The sequence below is a fragment of the Salmo salar genome, chromosome 16, assembly GCF_965601325.2.
Source record: "Salmo salar chromosome 16, fSalSal1, whole genome shotgun sequence".
In the NCBI taxonomy this organism is placed as follows: Eukaryota; Metazoa; Chordata; class Actinopteri; order Salmoniformes; family Salmonidae; genus Salmo; species Salmo salar.
The window spans coordinates 96909107-96935287 of record NC_138306.1 but is presented as its reverse complement, the minus strand read 5'-3'; the positions used below and the strand labels follow the sequence as shown (position 1 = coordinate 96935287).

The 26181-nt window shown below is 43.2% G+C and overlaps 1 protein-coding gene across 1 annotated transcript in view; it reads left to right on the top strand.

Annotated features, from left to right (window-relative positions):
* The window catches only part of LOC106575051 (glypican-6), a 277451-nt gene that overhangs the window by 221498 nt on the left and 29772 nt on the right, over positions 1–26181 (top strand). The window contains exon 4 of the mRNA XM_082962444.1: positions 2688–2853. Coding sequence (XP_082818570.1) covers positions 2688–2853 — 166 coding nt within the window. The remainder of the gene's footprint in view (positions 1–2687; positions 2854–26181) is intronic.

Sequence of the window (26181 nt, the reverse complement as noted above, 5' to 3'; positions counted from 1 at the left end):
GAGTCGTGTATCTGTATAACTGGACTCCACAGAAGTCTGTTTTATCTCTCTGAGAGATATAACGAGTTGTCTGAGTCGTGTATCTGTCTAACTGGACTCCACAGAAGTCTGTTTTATCTCTGAGAGATATATAGAGTTGTCTGAGTCGTGTATCTCTAACTGTACTCCACAGAAGTCTGTTTTATCTCTCTGAGAGATATATAGAGTTGTCTGAGTCGTGTATCTGTATAACTGGACTCCACAGAAGTCTGTTTTATCTCTCTGAGAGATATATAGAGTTGTCTGAGTCGTGTATCTGTATAACTGGACTCCACAGAAGTCTGTTTTATCTCTCTGAGAGATATAACGAGTTGTCTGAGTCGTGTATCTGTCTAACTGGACTCCACAGAAGTCTGTTTTATCTCTCTGAGAGATATATAGAGTTGTCTGAGTCGTGTATCTGTATAACTGGACTCCACAGAAGTCTGTTTTATCTCTCTGAGAGATATATAGAGTTGTCTGAGTCGTGTATCTGTATAACTGGACTCCACAGAAGTCTGTTTTATCTCTCTGAGAGATATAACGAGTTGTCTGAGTCGTGTATCTGTCTAACTGTACTCCACAGAAGTCTGTTTTATCTCTCTGAGAAATATATAGAGTTGTCTGAGTCGTGTATCTGTATAACTGGACTCCACAGAAGTCTGTTTTATCTCTCTGAGAGATATATAGAGTTGTCTGAGTCGTGTATCTGTATAACTGGACTCCACAGAAGTCTGTTTTATCTCTCTGAGAGATATATAGAGTTGTCTGAGTCGTGTATCTGTATAACTGGACTCCACAGAAGTCTGTTTTATCTCTGAGAGATATATAGAGTTGTCTGAGTCGTGTATCTCTAACTGGACTCCACAGAAGTCTGTTTTATCTCTCTGAGAGATATATAGAGTTGTCTGAGTCGTGTATCTGTCTAACTGGACTCCACAGAAGTCTGTTTTATCTCTCTGAGAGATATATAGAGTTGTCTGAGTCGTGTATCTGTATAACTGGACTCCACAGAAGTCTGTTTTATCTCTGAGAGATATATAGAGTTGTCTGAGTCGTGTATCTCTAACTGGACTCCACAGAAGTCTGTTTTATCTCTCTGAGAGATATATAGAGTTGTCTGAGTCGTGTATCTGTCTAACTGGACTCCACAGAAGTCTGTTTTATCTCTCTGAGAGATATATAGAGTTGTCTGAGTCGTGTATCTGTCTAACTGGACTCCACAGAAGTCTGTTTTATCTCTCTGAGAGATATATAGAGTTGTCTGAGTCGTGTATCTCTAACTGTACTCCACAGAAGTCTGTTTTATCTCTCTGAGAGATATATAGAGTTGTCTGAGTCGTGTATCTGTCTAACTGGACTCCACAGAAGTCTGTTTTATCTCTCTGAGAGATATAACGAGTTGTCTGAGTCGTGTATCTCTAACTGTACTCCACAGAAGTCTGTTTTATCTCTCTGAGAGATATAACAAGTTGTCTGAGTCGTGTATCTCTAACTGTACTCCACAGAAGTCTGTTTTATCTCTCTGAGAGATATAACGAGTTGTCTGAGTCTCATCTCTGTCTAACTGGACTCCACAGAAGTCTGTTTTATCTCTGAGAGATATAACGAGTTGTCTGAGTCGTGTATCTCTAACTGCAGCAGGATCAGTGGAGCGGGAGAGTCTGGCTGCTGTTATGTGTTATTGTCGTTAGGGAACTAGTTTCTCTGAGGAGTCAACTCTGCCAACTCGGATATCCCTCCTCCTCAGATCTGGCCGGTGCTTTTTGAATCACTCCCTTGGTCCTCACAATGTCCGCGTCCCAAATAGAGCTCAATTGCCTATATAGTGCACTACCTTTGACCGGAGTTTTATAGGCCCTAGAGTGCGCTAAGTAGGGAATCGGGTGTCATTTGGGACATATAACAACCCATGGCCGTGGCCTGAGGTTTCTGACTCCTCTGTTTGCTTCCTGTAATGACCCGTCACACAAATATCCTTCTCTTCCCATTACCATGACTACCTCTGACCTCAGCCTCCAGCCCATCTCCCATCTCCCATCTCCCAGGCCCTGGTCTTCACATCACCATGACTACCTCTGACCTCAGCCTCCAGCCCATCTCCCATCTCCCATCTCCCAGGCCCTGGTCTTCATATCACCATGACTACCTCTGACCTCAGCCTCCAGCCCATCTCCCATCTCCCATCTCCCAGGCCCTGGTCTTCACATCACCATGACTACCTCTGACCTCAGCCTCCAGCCCATCTCCCATCTCCCAGGCCCTGGTCTTCACATCACCATGACTACCTCTGACCTCAGCCTCCAGCCTTCAGCCCATCTCCCATCTCCCAGGCCCTGGTCTTCACATCACCATGACTACCTCTCCCCTCTGACCTCAGCCTCCAGCCCATCTCCCAGGCCCTGGTCTGAGAGGTGAGCCTCTAGCCTGGTACTGTCCTTAACCCAGCCTGGTACTGTCCTTAACCCAGCCTGGTACTGTCCTTAACCCAGCCTGGTACTGTCCTTAACCCAGCCTGGTACTGTCCTTAACCCAGCCTGGTACTGTCCTTAACCCAGCCTGGTACTGTCCTTAACCCACATCCCGTTTGACAGGTGATCCTCTAGCCTGGTAGACATGACAAGGCAATATAAGTAATTTATCTCCATCCTGTTTCTCTCCCCCCCCAGGTGAATGTGGCCCCCGTCTGCATTAGAGCCCTGACTAAGATGCTCTACTGTCCGTACTGCAGGGGCCTCCCTGGGCTGAAGCCCTGTCAGAACTACTGCCATAACGTGATGAGAGGCTGTCTGGCTAACCAGGCTGACCTGGACCCTGAGTGGAACCTCTTCATAGGTGAGGAAACACACCGTGTACTCTCTCTCTCTCTCTCTCTCTCTCTCTCTCTCTCTCTCTCTCTCTCTCTCTCTCTCTCTCTCTCTCTCTCTCTCTCTCTCTCTCTCTCTCCTCTCTCTCTCTCTCTCTCTCTCCTCTCTCTCTCTCTCTCTCTCTCTCTCTCTCTCTCTCTCTCTCTCTCTCTCTCTCTCTCTCTCTCTCTCTCTCTCCTCTCTCTGTGTATGTGTGTGTGTCCTCTGTGTGTGTGTCCTCTGTGTGTGTGTGTGTCCTCTGTGTGTGTGTGTCCTGTGTGTGTGTGTGTGTCCTGTGTGTGTGTGTGTGTGTGTGTGTGTGTGTGTCCTGTGTGTGTGTGTGTGTCCTGTGTGTGTGTGTGTGTGTGTGTGTGTGTGTGTGTGTGTGTGTGTGTGTGTGTGTGTGTGTGTGTGGGTGTGTGTGTGTGTGTCCTCTGTGTGTGTGTGTGTGTGTGTCCTCTGTGTGTGTGTGTATCCTCTGTGTGTGTGGGTGTGTGTGTGTGTCCTCTGTGTGTGTGTGTGTGTGTGTGTGTGTGTGTGTGTGTGTGTGTGTGTGTGTGTGTGTGTGTGTGTGTGTGTGTGTGTGTGTGTGTGTGTGTGTGATGAAACTGTTGTCAGGACGACCAGGAGACAACCCAGCACAGCACAGACCCAACACAGCACAGCACAGACCCAACACAGCACAGCACAGACCCAACACAGCACAGACCCAGCACAGCACAGACCCAACACAGACCCGACCCAACACAGCACAGACCCAGCACAGCACAGACCCAGCACAGACCCAGCACAGCACAGACCCAACACAGCACAGACCCAACACAGACCCAGCACAGCACAGCACAGACCCAACACAGCACAGACCCAACACAGACCCAGCACAGCACAGACCCAACACAGCACAGACCCATCACAACACAGCACAGCACAGCACAGACCCAACACAGCACAGCACAGACCCAGCACAGCACAGACCCAACACAGCACAGACCCAACACAGCACAGACCCAACACAGCACAGACCCAACACAGGAAACAGGACAGAGTGAGATCTCACAGCTCGGCTAAACGTTAAAACGTTTTAATCTTGTTCACAGGGAACAAAGGGCAGCGTATGATGTCTGCCTGATGGCTGTTAAACAAGACATTTAACATGAAAATTACAGTCATAACAGAGTGATGTGAAATCTTGTTAGACGAACAGAGTCCTTTGAGGCGTATTTAAATAGTGTGATTTTTAATCTAGCAGGGCTGTTATTACAGAGATAGTTTGTGTTTTCATAGGGAGTTTGGAGTGTTCAGTTTCAATTAAAACGTGGAATCCCTGAAGGGGGGGGTACTGCTCTCTCACTCTCTCTCTCTGTCTCTCTCTCTCTCTCTCTCTGTCACTCTCTGTCTCTCTCTCTCTCTGTCTGTCTCTGTCTCTCTCTCTGTCTCTCTCTCTCTCTCTCTCTCTGTCTCTCTCTGTCTCTCTCGCTCTCTCTGTCTGTCTCTGTCTCTCTCTCTGTCTCTCTCTCTCTCTCTCTGTCTGTCTCTGTCTCTCTCTCTGTCTCTGTCTCTCTCTCTGTCTGTCTCTGTCTCTCTCTCTCTGTCTCTCTCTGCAATCTAGATATTTATAGATTTGCTGTGTGACTCTCGTTGTCCCTAAAACAGCCCTTTATGACAGGAGGTTGTTGCTTGTAACGCGGTTAAACTCCGCCTCTGTGTGTTTTTCTCTCCTCTCTCTCTCTCTCTCTCTCTCTCTCTCTCTCTGTCTCTCTCTCTCTCTCTGTCTCTCTCTCTGTCTCTCTCTCTCTCTCTGTACCTCCAGCATTTACCATTTGGCAAATTTTTTGATTTGCAAGCTTGGCTCTTCATGCTTTTAAAATGCCACGATCAATAGCATGGATTGTCCAGCAGCCTGCAGGGAGCCTTAGGACACGACGAAAGACACTTTTTAAAAGGGGAAAACTCTCAGCCCCTTTTTCTCTAGACTGTTGTTGTGTTGAGAAGCTCTGAAGGTTTGTTAACGCAAAAGCTTCACATTTGGGATTTATTTTTAATTTTTTTTAAACATTTTTTTGTATTTTCATCTTTATTTAACCAGGTAGGCCAGTTGAGAACAAGTCCTTTATTTAACCAGGTGGGCCAGTTGAGAACAAGTCCTTTATTTAACCAGGTAGGCTAGTTGAGAACAAGTTCTCATTTACAACTGTGACCTGGCCAAGATAAAGCAAAGCAGTGTGACACTGACAACAATACAGAGTTACACATGGAATAAACAAGCAGACAGTCAATAATAAAGTAGAATAAAAAAGAAAGTATATATACAGTGTGTGCAAATGGCGTGAGGAGGTAAGGCAATAAATAGGCCATAGGAGCGAAGTAATTACAGTTTAGCAGATTAACACTGGAGTGATAGATGAGCAGATGATGGTCTGTAAGTAGAAATACTGGTGTGAAAAAGAGCAGAAATGTAAATTAAAAACAATATGGGGATGAGGTAGGTAGATTGGATGGGCTATTTACAGATGGACTGTGTGCAGCTGCAGCGATCGGTTAGCTGCTCAGATAGCTGATGTTTAAAGTTAGTGAGGGGAATATCAGTCTCTAGTGAGGGAAATGAATGTAGGGGATGGATGTAGCTCTTTACTAACCCCGTTTTTATCCGTCGGAGTGATTTATTGGATATTTAAAGGCTTTTTCAAAGCAGATATGCAGTTCAACATGGAATACTCTTTTCACAAAAAAATAAAATAAAAATAAATGACTGTTGAGAAATTCCAAAAATGGGTTTTATGCTACTGAAGAAATCCATCCATCACGTTCATATATTTATCTCTTAAGACTCTGACAGAGAGAGACAGACACACAGAGAGACAGAGACAGACACAGAGAGAGAGAGAGAGAGAGACACAGAGAGAGAGAGAGACACAGAGAGAGAGAGACACAGAGAGAGAGAGACACAGAGAGAGAGAGACACAGAGAGAGAGAGACACAGAGAGACAGAGAGAGGGAGAGAGAGACACAGAGAGAGAGAGAGAGAGAGAGAGAGAGACACAGAGAGAGAGAGACACACACAGAGAGAGAGAGACACACACAGAGAGAGAGAGAGAGAGACACACACAGAGAGAGAGAGAGAGAGAGACACAGAGAGAGAGAGACACAGAGAGAGAGAGACACAGAGAGAGAGAGACACAGAGAGAGAGACACACAGAGAGAGAGACACACAGAGAGAGAGACAGAGAGAGAGACAGAGAGAGAGACAGAGAGAGAGACAGAGAGAGAGACAGAGAGAGAGACAGAGAGAGAGACAGACATTGGTTCTGAGCAGTAAACGTTCCCAAACTCAAAACAACTATATAAATATAAACATGTATCCCAAATAGCACCCTATTCCCCATATAGGGCCCATAAGACTCTGGTCAAAAGTAGTGCACTATGTAGGGAATAGGGTGTAATTTGGGATGCAACACCCTGTTGTGTTGTTATTGTGTACAGCGATGGGCAGTATTTCTGTTACATTTATTTGATTCAATATGTATTTAAATTACTTCTGAGTATTTTTATAAATTCTATTATACTGGGCTGAACGACACTCCAATGCATTTTTTTTTTTTAAACAAGATACTTTCGAGAGCTGTAATTTATATTTTCAAAATACTTTTCTATACCTTTTTTAAAAAAAAAATTGTTATCAGAAGTCTGACGGATATTGATTGAACGAACAGTACATGGATTGTGATGGCGCTATGGTCTGATAAGAGCGTCAGGCTAAATTAACGAAATATACAAATGGAAACGTAAAAAAAAAACCAGAACAATTGCAAAGCATGCTGGGTATTATTCTAATGATCTCTCTCATAATAATACCCAGTGTGCTTTGCAGGTCGTTTTGGTTTGTTCATTTACACTTATAGCAGAGACGCTGTTATCCAGAGTGACTTGCTCAAGTGTAGATAAACAACAACATATCACAGTCATAGCAAGTAAAATGTTTTTGTAACCGTTACTGAGAATGTTGTTGCTGTTTTGGCTGGCTATTTACATATGAAAATACAAAATACAAGTATTTTAATTCAATAAATTACAAAAAAAAAAGTATTTTAAATCAAACACTCCATCTTACATAAATACATATCAAATAAACCCCCGAACCACTTAAATCAAATACCCCTCTACCTAAATACATATCTAATAAACCCCCGAACCACTTAAATCAAATACCCCTCTACCTAAATACATATCAAATAAACCCCCGAACCACTTAAATCAAATACCCCTCTACCTAAATACATATCTAATAAACCCCCGAACCACTTAAATCAAATACCCCTCTACCTAAATACATATCAAATAAACCCCCGAACCACTTAAATCAAATACCCCTCTACCTAAATACATATCTAATAAACCCCCGAACCACTTAAATCAAATACCCTTTCTACATAGATACACCACTAAACCCAGAAACACTCTACACAAAATTACCCTCCATATAAACACATAACCAAAAACATGGACAACAAATACCCTCTGCCACGTCCTGACCAAACTACAATAACAAACACCCCCCTGCCACGTCCTGACCAAACTACAATAACAAACATCCCCCTGCCACGTCCTGACCAAACTACAATAACAAACACCCCCCCTGCCACGTCCTGACCAAACTACCATAACAAATAACCCCCCTGCCACGTCCTGACCAAACTACAATAACAAACATCCCCCTGCCACGTCCTGACCAAACTACAATAACAAACACCCCCCTGCCACGTCCTGACAAAACTACAATAACAAACACCCCCCCTGCCACGTCCTGACCAAACTACAATAACAAATAACCCCCCTGCCACGTCCTGACAAAACTACAATAACAAACACCCCCCTGCCACGCCCTGACCAAACTACAATAACAAACACCCCCCTGCCACGTCCTGACCAAACTACAATAACAAACACCCCCTCTGCCACGTCCTGACCAAACTACAATAACAAACACCCCCCTGCCACGTCCTGACCAAACTACAATAACAAACACCCCCCTCTGCCACGTCCTGACCAAACTACAATAACAAACACCCCCCTGCCACGTCCTGACCAAACTACAATAACAAACACCCCCCTGCCACGTCCTGACCAAACTACAATAACAAATAACCCCCCTGCCACGCACTGACCAAACTACAATAACAAATACCCCCCTGCCACGTCCTGACCAAACTACAATAACAAACACCCCCTCTGCCACGTCCTGACCAAACTACAATAACAAATAACCCCCTCTGCCACGTCCTGACCAAACTACAATAACAAACACCCCCCTGCCACGTCCTGACCAAACTACAATAACAAACACCCCCCTGCCACGTCCTGACCAAACTACAATAACAAACACCCCCCCTGCTACGTCCTGACCAAACTACAATAACAAATAACCCCCCTGCCACGTCCTGACCAAACTACAATAACAAACACCCCCCTGCCACGTCCTGACCAAACTACAATAACAAACACCCCCCTGCCACGTCCTGACCAAACTACAATAACAAACACCCCCCTGCCACGTCCTGACCAAACTACAATAACAAATAACCCCCCTGCCACGCACTGACCAAACTACAATAACAAATACCCCCCTGCCACGTCCTGACCAAACTACAATAACAAACACCCCCTCTGCCACGTCCTGACCAAACTACAATAACAAATAACCCCCTCTGCCACGTCCTGACCAAACTACAATAACAAACACCCCCCTGCCACGTCCTGACCAAACTACAATAACAAACACCCCCCTGCCACGTCCTGACCAAACTACAATAACAAACACCCCCCCTGCCACGTCCTGACCAAACTACAATAACAAACACCCCCCTGCCACGTCCTGACCAAACTACAATAACAAACACCCCCTCTGCCACGTCCTGACCAAACTACAATAACAAATAACCCCCTCTGCCACGTCCTGACCAAACTACAATAACAAACACCCCCCTGCCACGTCCTGACCAAACTACAATAACAAACACCCCCCTGCCACGTCCTGACCAAAACTACAATAACAAATAACCCCCTCTGCCACGTCCTGACCAAACTACAATAACAAACACCCCCCCGCCACGTCCTGACCAAACTACAATAACAAATAACCCCCTCTGCCACGTCCTGACCAAACTACAATAACAAACACCCCCCTGCCACGTCCTGACCAAACTACAATAACAAACACCCCCTCTGCCACGTCCTGACCAAACTACAATAACAAACACCCCCCTGCCACGTCCTGACCAAACTACCATAACAAACACCCCCTTTATACTGGTCAGGACGTGACAACAGTCTTACTGTGATGTACATGTATAAAGTGTAATATTGGGACGCAAACTGAAAATGTCATATATTTCAACTCGATATCTCGACATACAGGTATCTTCTTTTCGTTAAACCCATAACCAGGTGTGTGAAGTGGATACTTTTCATTTCAAAGTAGATTTGTTTAAGATTACCCAGAAACACTCTGTGTGTGAGGTGGATACTTTCGTTTCGAAGTAGATTTGTTTAAGATTACCCAGAAACACTCTGTGCGACCCCGATTTAGCTCCCCCGCAGTACAAGGTTTAACATGTAGCCGTACTCATGGGCGCCGGACTTTCTCTGACAGTCGGGAGTGTAAACGAAACAATCCGTTATCCTGATGAAAATACGCTCTTTTGTCTTTATCAAAACTAATGTTTTTGGATATTTTCAGTGTGGAACATCGCTTGTGAATCCCCTTGTGTGTCTCATGTTTTTACAGGGATGTGTTTCTGTAGGTTTTAACGAGAGTTTGTTTGCGCAACTCAAGAGAGAAGTCAGAAAACAATTGAGTTCGAAGTGAGTGAGTGTGATATGGAGGGGAAATGGAATGTAGTGATATGGAGGGGAAATGGAATGTAGTGATATGGAGGGGAAATGGAATGTAGTGATATGGAGGGGAAATGGAATGTAGTGATATGGAGGGGAAATGGAATGTAGTGATATGGAGGGGAAATGGAATGTAGTGATATGGAGGGGAAATGGAATGTAGTGATATGGAGGGGAAATGGAATGTAGTGATATGGAGGGGAAATGGAATGTAGTGATATGGAGGGGAAATGGAATGTAGGCAGAAGAATAAACATGATTCTTGGTTTGTTTCCCAAAATGCACATGTAGACCTATGTACCACTAGAGTCAACATGGAACAGTGTATGTAGCTAGGTGTGTATTATAGCTAGGTGTGTATGTAGCTAGGTGTGTATGTAGCTAGGTGTGTATGTAGCTAGGTGTGTATGTAGCTAGGTGTGTATGTAGCTAGGTGTGTATTATAGCTAGGTGTGTATATAGCTAGGTGTGTATGTAGCTAGGTGTGTATGTAGCTAGGTGTGTATGTAGCTAGGTGTGTATATAGCTAGGTGTGTATATAGCTAGGTGTGTATATAGCTAGGTGTGTGTATATAGCTAGGTGTGTATGTAGCTAGGTGTGTATATAGCTAGGTGTGTATTATAGCTAGGTGTGTATGTAGCTAGGTGTGTATGTAGCTAGGTGTGTATATAACTAGGTCAGTGTATTGTAGCTAGGTGTGTATATAGCTAGTTGTGTATGTAGCTAGGTGTGTATGTAGCTAGGTGTGTATTATAGCTAGGTATGTATATAGCTAGGTGTGTATATAGCTAGGTGTGTATATAGCTAGGTGTGTATATAGCTAGGTCAGTGTATTGTAGCTAGTTGTGTATATAGCTAGGTGTGTATGTAGCTAGGTGTGTATATAGCTAGGTGTGTATATAGCTAGGTGTGTATATAGCTAGGTCAGTGTATTGTAGCTAGGTGTGTATGTAGCTAGGTGTGTATGTAGCTAGGTGTGTATGTAGCTAGGTGTGTATATAGCTAGGTCAGTGTATTGTAGCTAGTTGTGTATATAGCTAGGTGTGTATATAGCTAGGTGTGTATGTAGCTAGGTGTGTATGTAGCTAGGTGTGTATATAGCTAGGTCAGTGTATTGTAGCTAGTTGTGTATGTAGCTAGGTGTGTATATAGCTAGGTGTGTATATAGCTAGGTGTGTATGTAGCTAGGTGTGTATGTAGCTAGGTGTGTATGTAGCTAGGTGTGTATATAGCTAGGTCAGTGTATTGTAGCTAGTTGTGTATATAGCTAGGTGTGTATATAGCTAGGTGTGTATGTAGCTAGGTGTGTATATAGCTAGGTGTGTATATAGCTAGGTGTGTATGTAGCTAGGTGTGTATATAGCTAGGTGTGTATATAGCTAGGTGTGTATATAGCTAGGTGTGTATATAGCTAGGTGTGTATGTAGCTAGGTGTGTATATAGCTAGGTGTGTATGTAGCTAGGTGTGTATATAGCTAGGTGTGTATGTAGCTAGGTGTGTATATAGCTAGGTGTGTATATAGCTAGGTGTGTATATAGCTAGGCATTCTCATTGTGTGTGTGTTTTCTGTGTGTGCGTGTGCGTGTGCGTGTGTGTGTTTTCTGTGTGTGTGTGTGTGTGTTTTCTCTGTGTGTCTGTGTGTGTGTGTGTGTGTGTGTGTGTGTGCGTGCGTGCGTTTTTTCTGTGTGTGTGTAGGGTTTCTGTGTGTGTTTGAATGTGTTTTCTGTGTGTGTGTGTGCGTGCATGTGTGCGTGTGTGTGTACGTGAGTCTGTGGAGATTCATGTTAGTGCTGTTGAGTGACATCAGATCATCAGTCACATGCGGGCCTCACGGCGACCGGGCCTCACGGCGACCGGGCCTCGGCTCCGGATCAGGACAGACTCGGCGTCGTCATCGCTCATGTCCTCACCTCAGTGGGGGAATCCCCGGGGAGAGAGAGGGGTGACAGGGTTCCTGTCGTTATGCGTAGCCTAGTCCTACTCTATCTACCACCTCAAAGTCGTTACGTGATCACGCTTTTATATTGCCACATTAGCTAGTTTATAATGTATTGTTAGTTACTTCAACTTAACATAAGCTGCTGTTGTTATTGTCAAAGTGCATTCAGAATGTATTCAGACCCCTTGACTTTTTTAGAAACATTTTGTTACGTTACATCCTTATTCTGAAATGGATTAAATTGTATTTTCTCCTTCATCAATCTACACACAATACCCCATAATGACATCACAATACCTCATAGTGACATCACAATACCTCATAATGACATCACAATACCTCATAGTGACATCACAATACCTCATAATGACATCACAATACCTCATAGTGACATCACAATACCTCATAGTGACATCACAATACCTCATAGTGACATCACAATACCCCCATAATGTAGAAATGTGTTCAAATGTTGTTGTTTTTTTAAACATGGAAATATCACATTTACATAAGTATTCAGACCCTTTACTCAGTACTTTGTTGAAGCACCTTTGGCAGCGATTACAGCCTTGAGTCTTCTTGGGTATGACGCTACAAGCTTGGCACACCTGTATTTGGGGAGTTTATCCCATTCTTCTCTGCAGATCCTCTCAAGCTCTGTCAGGTTAGATGGGGAGCGTCGCTGCACAGCTATTTTCAGGTCTCTCCAGAGATGTTAGATCGGGTTCAAGTCCGGGCTCTGGCTGGGCCTCTCAAGGACATTCAGAGACTTGTCCCGAAGCCACTCCTGCATTGTCTTGGCTGTGTGCTTAGGGTCGTTGTCCTGTTGGAAGGTGAACCTTCGCCCCAGTCTGAGGTCCTGAGCGCTCTGGAGCAGGATTACATCAAAGATCTCTCTGTACTTTGCACCGTTCATCTTTGCCTCGATCCTGACTAGTCTCCCAGTCCCTGCCGCTGAAAAACATCCCCACAGCATGACGCTTCCACCACCATGCTTCACTGTAGGGATGGTGCCAGGTTTCCTCCAGACGTGACACTTGGCATTCAAGCCAAAGAGTTCAATCTTGGTTTCATCAGACCAGAGAATCTTGTTTCTCATGGTCTGAGAGTCCTTTAGGTGACATTTGGCAAACTCCAAGTGGGCTGTCATGTGCCTTTTACTGAGGAGTGGCTTCCATCTGGCCACTCTACCATAAAGGCCTGATTGGTGGAGTGCTGCAGAGATGGTTGTCCTTCTGGAATGTTCTCTCATCTCCTCTGAGGAGCTCTGTCAGAGGTACCATCTGTTTCTTAGTCAAGGCCCTTCTCAGTTTGACCAGGGACGGATCAAGAGGTTCAAGAGTGATGCATTTTATCTTTTACTTTAAAGTTCACTCGGTTCCGTTATTGGATTTTTTTTCTCCCCTCTTTGCCTAATTATTTCTCCTAATTAAGACGTAGACCTGTGTTGTCCTCTGTTAAGTCCTTTGTCACCACAGTGGAAAGCGATCTGCATTGATTTTATTTTGCTCATTTCTTTTTAATTCCGTGGCTTGTCTCCCAGTGTAACTAGATCTCCACAGTCTCGCCATTTGGGAACATTACAGTCAGAGATATTCCCTCTATGCCCTCTGCGAAGGACTGGCTGTGAGATAGCTAGTTATTATTAAGAAGCACCGACACAGAATTAATATAAATACTAACACATAGTCCTAAATATACCGTACTATTTAAGAACTGTGAAGTCTGAATCTTCAGAGAGAAGAGTAGAGATTCAGAGAGGAGAGAATATATATATATACCGTACTATTTAAGAACTGTGATGTCTGAATCTTCAGAGAGACGAGTAGAGATTCAGAGAGGAGAGAATAGATATATATATACCGTACTATTTAAGAACTGTGAAGTCTGAATCTTCAGAGAGAAGAGTAGAGATTCAGAGAGGAGAGAATAGATATATATCATACTATTTAAGAACTGTGAAGTCTGAATCTTCAGAGAGAAGAGTAGAGATTCAGAGAGGAGAGAATAGATTGTTCATTAAAGGTTTAATTTCAACCTTTGAGTCACAGTGTGTTCCTTTCAGAGGAAGTTTTAGCCCGACACTGTCACGTCCTGACCATAAAATGCTGTTATTTTCTATGGTAGAGTAGGTCAGGGTGTGACAGTGGGGGGGTTTTCTAGTTTAGATTTTCTATGTTGTTATGTTCTAGTTTTGTATTTCTATGTTGGGGGTTTTGTTTGGGATGATCTCCAATTAGAGGCAGCTGGTCATCGTTGTCTCTAATTGGAGATCATACTTAAGTAGGTGTTTTTCCCACCTGGGTTTGTGGGAGATTGTTTTTGAGTTCGTGTTTGTTCACCTCTTCGTCACGAGTTTATTGTTTATTGTTTATTCAGTTTATTTTGTGTCTCGCATAGTTTCACAGTTCAATGAAATATGTGGAACGACACACACGCTGCACTTTGGTTCGCTCCTCCTACGACAACCGTGACATTAGGATGCAACCTAAAGGGAACCCTATTCCCTATATAGTGCACTACTTTAGACCAGAGCCCTATAGAACCCTATTCCCTATAAAGTGCACTACTTTAGACCAGGGCCCTATAGAACCCTATTCCCTATATAGTGCACTACTTTAGACCAGGGCCCTATAGAACCCTATTCCCTATATAGTGCACTACTTTAGACCAGAGCCCTATAGAACCCTATTCCCCATATAGTGCACTACATTAGACACAGAGCGTTCCTTTCAGAGGAAGTTTTAGTCCGACACTAATGATCTTTGACTTGAGAAACAACATTAACTACAGACGTATTACATTTTTTGTTATAATCAACAGTAGTTCTCTGTCTGTCTGGATGTAGTTCTCTGCTGTCGGCAACTGCCTGGGTTGAATTAGTGGTAAAGTCACACCTAACATCTCCTAACATCTCCTAACATCTAACATCTCCTAACATCTCCTAACATCACCTAACATCTAACATCTCCTAACATCACCTAACATCTCCTAACATCTCCTAACATCTCCTAACATCACCTAACATCTAACATCTCCTAACATCTCCTAACATCTCCTAACATCTAACATCTCCTAACATCTCCTAACATCTCCTAACATCTCCTAACATCACCTAACATCTAACATCTCCTAACATCTCCTAACATCTCCTAACATCACCTAACATCTAACATCTCCTAACATCACCTAACATCTAACATCTCCTAACATCACCTAACATCTAACATCTCCTAACATCTCCTAACATCACCTAACATCATCTAACATCTCCTAACATCTCCTAACATCACCTAACATCTCCTAACATCTCCTAACATCTAACATCACCTAACATCTCCTAACATCTAACATCTCCTAACATCACCTAACATCATCTAACATCTCCTAACATCATCTAACATCTCCTAACATCTCCTAACATCTCCTAACATCTTCTAACATCTTCTAACATCTTCTAACATCTCCTAACATCACCTAACATCTCCTAACATCTCCTAACATCTAACATCTCCTAACATCACCTAACATCATCTAACATCTCCTAACATCATCTAACATCTCCTAACATCTCCTAACATCTCCTAACATCTTCTAACATCTTCTAACATCTCCTAACATCACCTAACATCTCCTAACATCTCCTAACATCTTCTAACATCTTCTAACATCTCCTAACATCACCTAACATCTCCTAACATCACCTAACATCACCTAACATCACCTAACATCACCTAACATCTCCTAACATCTCCTAACACCACCTAACATCTCCTAACATCACCTAACATCACCTAACATCTCCTAACATCTCCTAACATCTCCTAACATCACCTAACATCTAACATCTCCTAACATCACCTAACATCTCCTAACATCTCCTAACATCTAACATCTCCTAACATCTCCTAACATCACCTAACATCTCCTAACATCTAACATCACCTAACATCACCTAACATCTAACATCACCTAACATCCTCTAACATCTCCTAACATCACCTAACATCCCCTAACATCTCCTAACATCTCCTAACATCTCCTAACATCTCCTAACATCACCTAACATCTAACATCTCCTAACATCTCCTAACATCACCTAACATCTAACATCTCCTAACATCTCCTAACATCATCTAACATCTCCTAACATCTCCTAACATCTCCTAACATCTCCTAACATCTCCTAACATCTAACATCTCCTAACATCTCCTAACATCACCTAACATCTAACATCTCCTAACATCACCTAACATCTCCTAACATCTCCTATCTCCTAACATCTAACAACGTCAGATCCTCCTAAAAAAAACGTCCTCTAGCCGGGGCTGAGCTCTGAGTCTGTGCAAAGGAGAAGAAACCGCATTGTTCAGAATGACATTAGTCTGCAAAATGCAGCGATAGATGCTTTATCGTAAAGGGGATTGCTTTGTGTGTGGAAAGATAGCTTCCCCAACGTTGAAAGTCACTCACTGCCTGTGGTGTCAGTGACAGCTAGGACAGGTCCCAACAAGCCAGTGTCTCCTTCCCTTCCTGCGGTCTGTCAGCCAGCTGAAGAGAGGATGAGTTACTCAGCCCTGCGGGAGGAGAGGGGGAGATCTCTCTCTCTGTCTCTGTCTCTGTCTCTGTCTCTGCCTCTCTCTCTCTGTCTCTCTCTCTCTCTCTCTCTCTCTCTCTCTCTGTCTCTGTCTCTCTGTCTCTGCCTCTCTCTCTGTCTCTGCCTCTCTCTCTCTCTCGCTCTCTCTCTCTCTCTCTGTCTCTGTCTTGCTCTCTCTGTCTCTCTCTCTCTGTCTCTGTCTGTCTCTCTCTGTCTCTCTCTCTCTGTCTGTGTCTTGCTCTCTCTGTCTCTCTCTGTCTCTGCCTCTCTCTCTGTCTCTGCCTCTCTCTCGCTCTCTCTCTCTCTCTCTGTCTCTGTCTCTGTCTCGCTCTGTCTCTCTCGCTCTCTCTCTGTCTGTCTCGCTCTCTCTCTGTCTCGCTCTCTCTCTGTCTCTCTGTCTCTCTCTGTCTCTCTCTGTCTCTCTCTCTCTCTCTGTCTCTCTCTCTCTCTCTGTCTCTCTCTCTGTCTCTCTCTGTCTCTTTCTGTCTCTCGCTCTCTCTCTCGGTCTCTTGGTCTCTCTCTCTCGGTCTCTCTCGCTCTCTCTCGGTCTCTCTCTCATTTATATATATATTCATATATACCATCAGGACCCATTCCAGAAGGACAACCATCTCTGCAGCACTCCACCAATCAGGGCTTTAATGTAGAGTGGCCAGATGGAAGCCACTCCTCAGTTAAAGGCACATGACAGCCCGCTTGGAGTTTGCCAAAAGGCACCTAAAGGAGGCTCAGACCATGAGGAACAAGATTCTCTTGTCTGATGAAACCAAGATTGAACTCTTTGGCCTGAATGCCAAGCGTCACGTCTGGAGGAAACCTGGCACCATCCCTACGGTGAAGCATGGTGGTGGCAGCATCATGCTGTGGGGATGTTTTTAATTGGCAAGGACTGGGAGACTAGTCAGGATCGAGGGAAAGATGAACAGAGAGATCCTTGATGAAATCCTGCTCCAGAGTGCTCAGGACCTCAGACTGGGGCGAAGGTTCACCTTCCAACAGGACAACAACCCTAAGCACACAGCCAAGACAAGGCAGGAGTGGCTTCATGTCTCTGAATGTCCTTGAGTGGCCCAGCCAGAGCCCGGACTTGAACCCGATCTAAACATCTCTGGAGAGACCTGAAAATAGCTGTGCAGCGACGCTCCCCATCCAACCTGACAGATGTTGAGAGGATCTGCAGAGAAGAATGGGAGAAACTCCCCAAATACAGGTGTGCCAAGCTTGTAGCGTCATACCCAAGAAGACTCAAGGCTGTAATCGCTGCCAAAGGTGCTTCAACAAAGTACTGAGTAAATGGGTCTGAATACTTACGTAAAATGTGATATTTCAGTTTTTTATTTGTTATTAAGAAAATCTATTTTAAAATAAGGTTGAAACGTAAAACAAAATGTGGAAAAAGTCACTGGACTGTATATCTTTGGCTCTTATTCTCTCTCCTTTCTACCTCCCACTGTGTTTCTTCTATCAATTCAAATTCTATCAATCAAACTCTATCACTTCAATTCAAATTCAATTCAAGGAGCTTTATTGTCATGGGGAAACATATGTTAACATTGCCAAAGCGAGTGAGGTAGATAATAAACAAAAGTGAAATAAACAATAAAAATGAACAGTAAACATGACGCTCATAGAAGTTCCAAAATAATAAAGACATTTCAAATGTCATATTATGTCTATATACATTGTTGTAATGATGTACAAATGGTTAAAGTACAAAAGGGAAAATTAATAAACATAAATATGGGTTGTATTTACAATGGTGTTTGTTCTTCACTGGTTGACCTTTTCTTGTGGCAACAGGTCACACATCTTGCTGCTGTGATGAAACACTGTGGTATTTCACCCAGTAGATATGGGAGTTTATCACATTTGGGTTTGTTTTCTAATTCTTTGTGTATCTGTGTAATCTGAGGGAAATATGTGTCTCTAATATGGTCATACATTTGGCAGGAGGTTAGGAAGTGCAGCTCAGTTTCCACCTCATTTTGTGGGCAGTGTTGCACATAGCCTGTCTTCTCTTGAGAGCCAGGTCTGCCTACGGCAGCCTTTCTCAATAGCAAGGCTATGCTCACTGAGTCTGTACATAGTCAAAGCTTTCCTTAAGTTTGGGTCAGTCACAGTGGTCAGGTATTCTGCCACTGTGTTTTCTTTGTTTAGGGACAAATAACATTCTAGTTTTCTCTGTTTTTTTGTAAATTCTTTCCAGTGTGTCAAGTAATTATCTTTTTGTTTTCTCATGATGTGGTTGGGTCTAATTGTGTTGCTGTCCTGGGGCTCTGTGGGGTCTAATGGTGTTGCTGTCCTGGGGCTCTGTGGGGTCTGTTTGTGTTGCTGTCCTGGGGCTCTGTGGGGTCTAATTGTGTTGCTGTCCTGGGGCTCTGTGGGGTCTGTTTGTGTTTGTGAACAGAGCCCCAGGTCCAGCTTGCTTAGGGGACTCTACTCCAGGTTCATCTCTCTGTAGGTGATGGCTTTGTTATGGAAGGTTTGGGAATCGCTTCCTTTTAGATGGTTGTAGAATTTAACGACTCTTTTCTGGATTTTGATAATTAGCAGGTATCGTCCTAATTCTGCTCTGCATTATTTGGTGTTTTATGTTGTACACAGAGGATATTTTTGCAGAATTCTGCATGCAGAGTCTCAATTTGGTGTTTGTCCCATTTAGGGAATTCTTGGTTGGTGAGCGGACCCCAGACCTCACAACCATAAAGGGCAATGGGTTCTATAACTGATTCAAGTTATTTTAGCCAGATCCTAATTGGTATGTCGAATTTTATGTTCCTTTTGATGGCATGGAAGGCCCTTCTTGCCTTGTCTCTCAGCTCGTTCTCTACGGTTCACCTCCCTTCTCTACGGTTCACCTCCCTTCTCTACGGTTCACCTCCCTTCTCTACGGTTCACCTCCCTTCTCTACGGTTCACCTCCCTTCTCTACGGTTCACCTCCCTTCTCTACGGTTCACCTCCCTTCTCTACGGTTCACCTCCCTTCTCTACGGTCCACCTCCCTTCTCTACGGTTCACCTCCCTTCTCTACAGTTCTGTAACTGTGCTGGGGACTATATGATAGCTGTGCTGGGGACTATATGATAGCTGTGCTGGGGACTATATGATAGCTGTGCTGGGGACTATATGATAGCTGTGCTGGGGACTATATGATAGCTGTGCTGGGGACTATATGATAGCTGTGCTGGGGGCTATATGAGGACTATATGATAGCTGTGCTGGGGACTATATGAGGACTATATGATAGCTGTGCTGAGGACTATATGATAGCTGTGCTGGGGACTATATGAGGACTATATGATAGCTGTGCTGGGGACTATATGATAGCTGTGCTGGGGACTATATGAGGACTATATGATAGCTGTGCTGGGGGCTATATGAGGACTATATGATAGCTGTGCTGAGGGCTATATGATAGCTGTGCTGGGGACTATATGATAGCTGTGCTGGGGACTATATGAGGACTATATGATAGCTGTGCTGGGGACTATATGATAGCTGTGATGGGGACTATATGAGTACTATATGATAGCTGTGATGGGGACTATATGATAGCTGTGATGGGGACTATATGATAGCTGTGATGGGGACTATATGATAGCTGTGATGGGGACTATATGATAGCTGTGCTGGGGACTATATGATAGCTGTGCTGGGGACTATATGAGGACTATATGATAGCTGTGCTGGGGGCTATATGAGGACTATATGATAGCTGTGCTGGGGACTATATGATAGCTGTGATGGGGACTATATGAGTACTATATGATAGCTGTGATGGGGACTATATGATAGCTGTGATGGGGACTATATGATAGCTGTGATGGGGACTATATGATAGCTGTGCTGGGGACTATATGATAGCTGTGATGGGGACTATATGAGGACTATATGATAGCTGTGCTGGGGGCTATATGAGGACTATATGATAGCTGTGATGGGGACTATATGATAGCTGTGCTGGGGGCTATATGATAGCTGTGCTGGGGACTATATGAGGACTATATGATAGCTGTGATGGGGACTATATGAGGACTATATGATAGCTGTGCTGGGGGCTATATGATAGCTGTCCTGGGGACTATATGAGGACTATATGATAGCTGTGATGGGGACTATATGATAGCTGTGATGGGGACTATATGAGGACTATATGATAGCTGTGATGGGGACTATATGATAGCTGTGATGGGGACTATATGATAGCTGTGATGGGGACTATATGATAGCTGTGCTGGGGACTATATGATAGCTGTGCTGGGGACTATATGATAGCTGTGCTGGGGACTTTATGAGGACTATATGATAGCTGTGATGGGGACTATATGAGGACTATATGATAGCTGTGTTGGGGACTATATGATAGCTGTGCTGGGGACTATATGAGGACTATATGATAGCTGTGATGGGGACTATATGATAGCTGTGCTGGGGGCTATATGAGGACTATATGATAGCTGTGATGGGGACTATATGAGGACTATATGATAGCTGTGATGGGGACTATATGATAGCTGTGATGGGGACTATATGAGGACTATATGATAGCTGTGCTGGGGGCTATATGAGGACTATATGATAGCTGTGCTGAGGGCTATATGATAGCTGTCCTGGGGACTATATGAGGACTATATGATAGCTGTGCTGGGGACTATATGAGGACTATATGATAGCTGTGATGGGGACTATATGATAGCTGTGCTGGGGACTATATGATAGCTGTCCTGGGGACTATATGAGGACTATATGATAGCTGTGCTGGGGACTATATGAGGACTATATGATAGCTGTGATGGGGACTATATGAGGACTATATGATAGCTGTGATGGGGACTATATGAGGACTATATGATAGCTGTGATGGGGACTATATGAGGACTATATGATAGCTGTGATGGGGACTATATGAGGACTATATGATAGCTGTGATGGGGACTATATGAGGACTATAATATTGTATTCTGCTTCTCCTGTGGTCTCCCAGAGTGGGATATGACCCGTTCTGTCCTCTGGGAAAACATTGTCTTTCAGAGAGGAGAGGAGACTCTATATAACACAGAACATCCTCTGGTAGAATGGTCCTGGTTAGTTTGGATTCTGAAGGATGTTGATCCTCTGTCAGGGATCCGTTTGGACCTAGTGGAGAGTTCTGGGACAGAAGGACAGGAAGTTACTGAAGGACAGGAAGTGACAGGACAGGAAGTTACTGAAGGACAGGGAGTTACTGAAGGACAGGAAGTTACTGAAGGACAGGAAGTTTACTGAAGGACAGGAAGTTACTGAAGGACAGGAAGTTACTGAAGGACAGGAAGTGACAGGACAGGAAGTTACTGAAGGACAGGGAGTTACTGAAGGACAGGAAGTTACTGAAGGACAGGAAGTTTACTGAAGGACAGGAAGTTACTGAAGGACAGGAAGTTACTGAAGGACTTGAAGTTACAGGACATGAAGTTACAGGACAGGAAGTTTACTGAAGTGTAAAAATAGTTGTGAAGACAGTGATCTGAAAGTTACTTTATCAACCGCTATTGATTCCTCTGCTGTTGAGTTAGTTTTGATGCGCACGTTAACACGTTTTAAACGAATTCTTCTATTTCCACCTCCGAGGAGGTGACAGCCTGTCGGAGTTATAGAGTTCCAGAGCTTAGAGGTGATGCAAAGCAGAGATGTGTTTATGAAAAATGCATGACAACAGAATATGTTATCAGGATGTGACTGCAAAGTTCAGACGAGCGCTGTCATGTTAAATCTATAGCCTTATTTATATCATGCAGCTCATGACTTTAAAAAGTTATTTATCTCTCATGTGTAGTTCTCTGTCTCTCCTATTTTATTTTTTATTTAACCTTTTATTTAACTAGGCAAATCAGTTAAAGAACAAATTCTTATTTACAATGACGGCCTACACCAGCCAAACCTTCCCGTAACCAGGGGCGACGCTGGGCAAATTGTGCGGCGCCCTATGTCACTCCCGATCACGTCCGGTTGTGAATACAGCCCGGGATCGAACCAGGGTCTGTAGTGACGCCTCTAACAATGCGATGCAGTGCCTTAGACCGCTGCGCCACTCGGTAGCCATGACGTCGTCGATGTCATATCCCTCCCTCACCTTATTCCAGAATGAGCTCAGAGCGAGAGCCCCAACAGAGCCCTGCCCTGTGCAACATGTCAGTCCAAGGGATGGTTTAATGAATCGGCCCGTTTGTTCTGACTGAAATCTCCCCGGCCCGTTTCATTACACAGTAACGCCATGGTTCAGAACACAGACAGATCAGCTAATCCTATATCAGGCCTGCGGGAAAAGCACATGGAAACGACTATTTCCATGGAAACGTCTATTTTACAAGGAAACGTGTATTTGACATGGAAACGTGTATTTGACATGGAAACGTGTATTGTACATGGAAACGTGTATTTTACATGGAAACGTGTATTGTACATGGAAACGTGTATTTGACATGGAAACGTGTATTTGACATGGAAACGTGTATTGTACATGGAAACGTGTATTGTACATGGAAACGTGTATTTTACATGGAAACGTGTATTGTACATGGAAACGTGTATTGTACATGGAAACGTGTATTGTACATGGAAACGTGTATTTTACATGGAAACGTGTATTGTACATGGAAACGTGTATTTGACATGGAAACGTGTATTTGACATGGAAACGTGTATTTGACATGGAAACGTTTATTTTACATGGAAACGTGTATTTTACATGGAAACGTGTATTTGACATGGAAACGTGTATTTGACATGGAAACGTGTATTGTACATGGAAACGTGTATTGTACATGGAAACGTGTATTTTACATGGAAACGTGTATTGTACATGGAAACGTGTATTTGACATGGAAACGTGTATTTGACATGGAAACGTGTATTTGACATGGAAACGTTTATTTTACATGGAAACGTGTATTTGACATGGAAATGTGTATTTGACATGGAAACGTTTATTTTACATGGAAACATGTATTTTACATATGGAAACGTGTATTTTACATATGGAAACGTGTATTTTACACATGGAAACGTGTATTTTACACATGGAAACGTGTATTTTACATGGAAACGTGTATTGTACATGGAAACGTGTATTGTACATGGAAACGTGTATTGTACATGGAAACGTGTATTTTACATGGTGACGTGTATTGTACATGGAAACGTGTATTTGACATGGAAACGTGTATTTGACATGGAAACGTGTATTTGACATGGAAACGTTTATTTTACATGGAAACGTGTATTTGACATGGAAATGTGTATTTGACATGGAAACGTTTATTTTACATGGAAACATGTATTTTACATATGGAAACGTGTATTTTACATATGGAAACGTGTATTTTACACATGGAAACGTGTATTTTACACATGGAAACGTGTATTTTACATGGAAACGTGTATTGTACATGGAAACGTGTATTGTACATGGAAACGTGTATTGTACATGGAAACGTGTATTTGACATGGAAAAGTGTATTGTACATGGAAACGTGTATTGTACATGGAAACGTGTATTTGACATGGAAACGTTTATTTTACATGGAAACGTGTATTTTACATATGGAAACGTGTATTTCACACATGGAAATGTGTATTTTACATGGAAACGTGTATTGTACATGGAAACGTGTATTGTACATGGAAACGTGTATTTGACATGGAAACGTGTATTGTACATATGGAAACGTGTATTTGACATGGAAACGTGTATTGTACATGGAAACGTGTATTGTACATATGGAAACGTGTATTGTACATATGGAAACGTGTATTGTACATATGGAAACGTGTATTTGACATGGAAACGTGTATTGTACATATGGAAACGTGTATTTGTAAGGTGAGGATTGTGCTGCTTGACCTTTCTCCTCTACTTTATATTCAGTGAATTGTTCTGCACTAAAACACAAGTGCTTCCAGCTAATGGCAGTTTAAAAAGCCACTAAAAGCTAAACGAATTGATGACTATCAAGCCTCTGGAAGGACTGGCAGGACTCATGATCTACTCTGCTTTCTGTCCTTTAGAGGGATATATTACTGGAAAACTCTGCAATTTTAACAAATCATTTGTTCATTTAGTACTTAAGTAATTGATCGATCTCCACGTCAGAATGAGTCTGTTTTAATGACTGAATTGTTAAATATGTTCTGAGGTTTTGAAGGTTTTATTCCGGGAGAATTTATTTGATACACACACACGTACCGGAGATATGAAAGGTAAACATGTTGTTTTTAAATGTGGAGGTTTGTGAGTTTGTTAGGAGGAAGGAACATGTCTCTCTGTCTCTCTCTCTCTCTCTGTCTCTCTCTCTCTGTCTCACTCTCTCTCTCTGTCTCTGTCTCTCTCTGTCTCTGTCTCTCTCTCTCTCTCTCTCTCTCTCTCTGTCTTTCTCTCTCTCTGTCTCTGTCTCTGTCACTCTGTCTCTCTGTCTTTCTCTCTCTGTCTCTCTCTCTCTCTGTGTGTGTGGGGGGGGACGACTGGCTGCCTCCGCATGATGCAAAACAAATACATTTTTTGAAACAATTGTACGTCTTATTTGTGGAAAGGACTATTGCTGTTGCTCTTCATAAAAACGTGTCGTTTAAAGTAACATGTCTGAGCGTAGCGAGATGGTGGGCGTTATGTTCCGTTCACATCTTGTCATCTAGTTCTCTTTCTCTTGGCGTGTCTGTTATGTTCCAGGGTGTGCATCCCAAATCACACCCTGTCCCCTATATCACTGCACTACTTGTTTTGCACTATATTGGGGTTAAGGGTGCCCTTCGGGACACAGCCCCGGTCTGCTGTGAGAGAGCAACAGCCCAATTAGGAGACGGCCCAAAACGTTAGAATGTTACTCATCTCAAGAGTAAACCTTTCTAAAAAACAAAAGATGAATTTAACGAAGTCATTCTTCCCTCTCCACTCCTTATTAACGCTGTTCTGTCTTATTCATCGGCTTCCTATGAAATCTAAAGAAAAAATGTAGAGGAGAATTCAACGTGAAATTATTGACATCTACATTTTCTTTTCAACTCAAACAGTAGACGGCTTTATCAACAAACAACAACCCAAAAAAAGGTCCCATTCTGAAACATCGGATTTAGTGTTTGTCTAAATGGATGTTTTTAACGGCGGTTGGAAGGAGAGGTGCAGCGTGGTGAGCGTAAATATTCTTTTATATAGAAACGACGTCGAACAAAACAATAAACTCTACCCCCCCCCCCCAAAAAAAAAACCCTGTGAAGCTGAAGGCTAAGTGCCCTAAACAAAAGTCTACCTCCCACAACACAAGGAAGGAAAAAAAAGGGGTTCCCAATCAGAGACAACGTTAGACAGCTGTCCCTGATTGAGAACCATACCCTGGGCCAAAACATTAGAAAAATACAGAACATAGAAAAAGGAACATAGAATGCCCACACTAAGTCACACCCTGGCCTAACCAAAATAGAGAATACAACCCTCTCTATGGCCAGGGGGCGTGACAACGCCTGAAACATGGGATTTATTTACAGTATGTTGTTACTGTTTCCTGCACAGAGGAAACGCTGTCTGTGTCGACAGTGTGTGTTTTTTTTTGTCCTGATTTTCAAAAGGCAACGCTACAGCTGTTGTGTGAAATCACGTTCCAGTCTTGTTGCCTGAAAGCTTCCTCTCTAATAGAGATGCTTCCATAATTCAGAATAATTCAGAATAATTCAGAATAATTCCATAGTGCCATAGCTGAGGGAAGTACGGGTGCTGAGTGGGCTGCAGAACCCCCTGATAAAGATTTAGAGTAACAATATTTTATAAATATATATATTTTTTAAATGATCTAAATGTGTGAACTAAGCCTTTATTACTCTCGTGGAGAACAATACTCCTCAGCACCCTGTTCCCTTCTTTAACC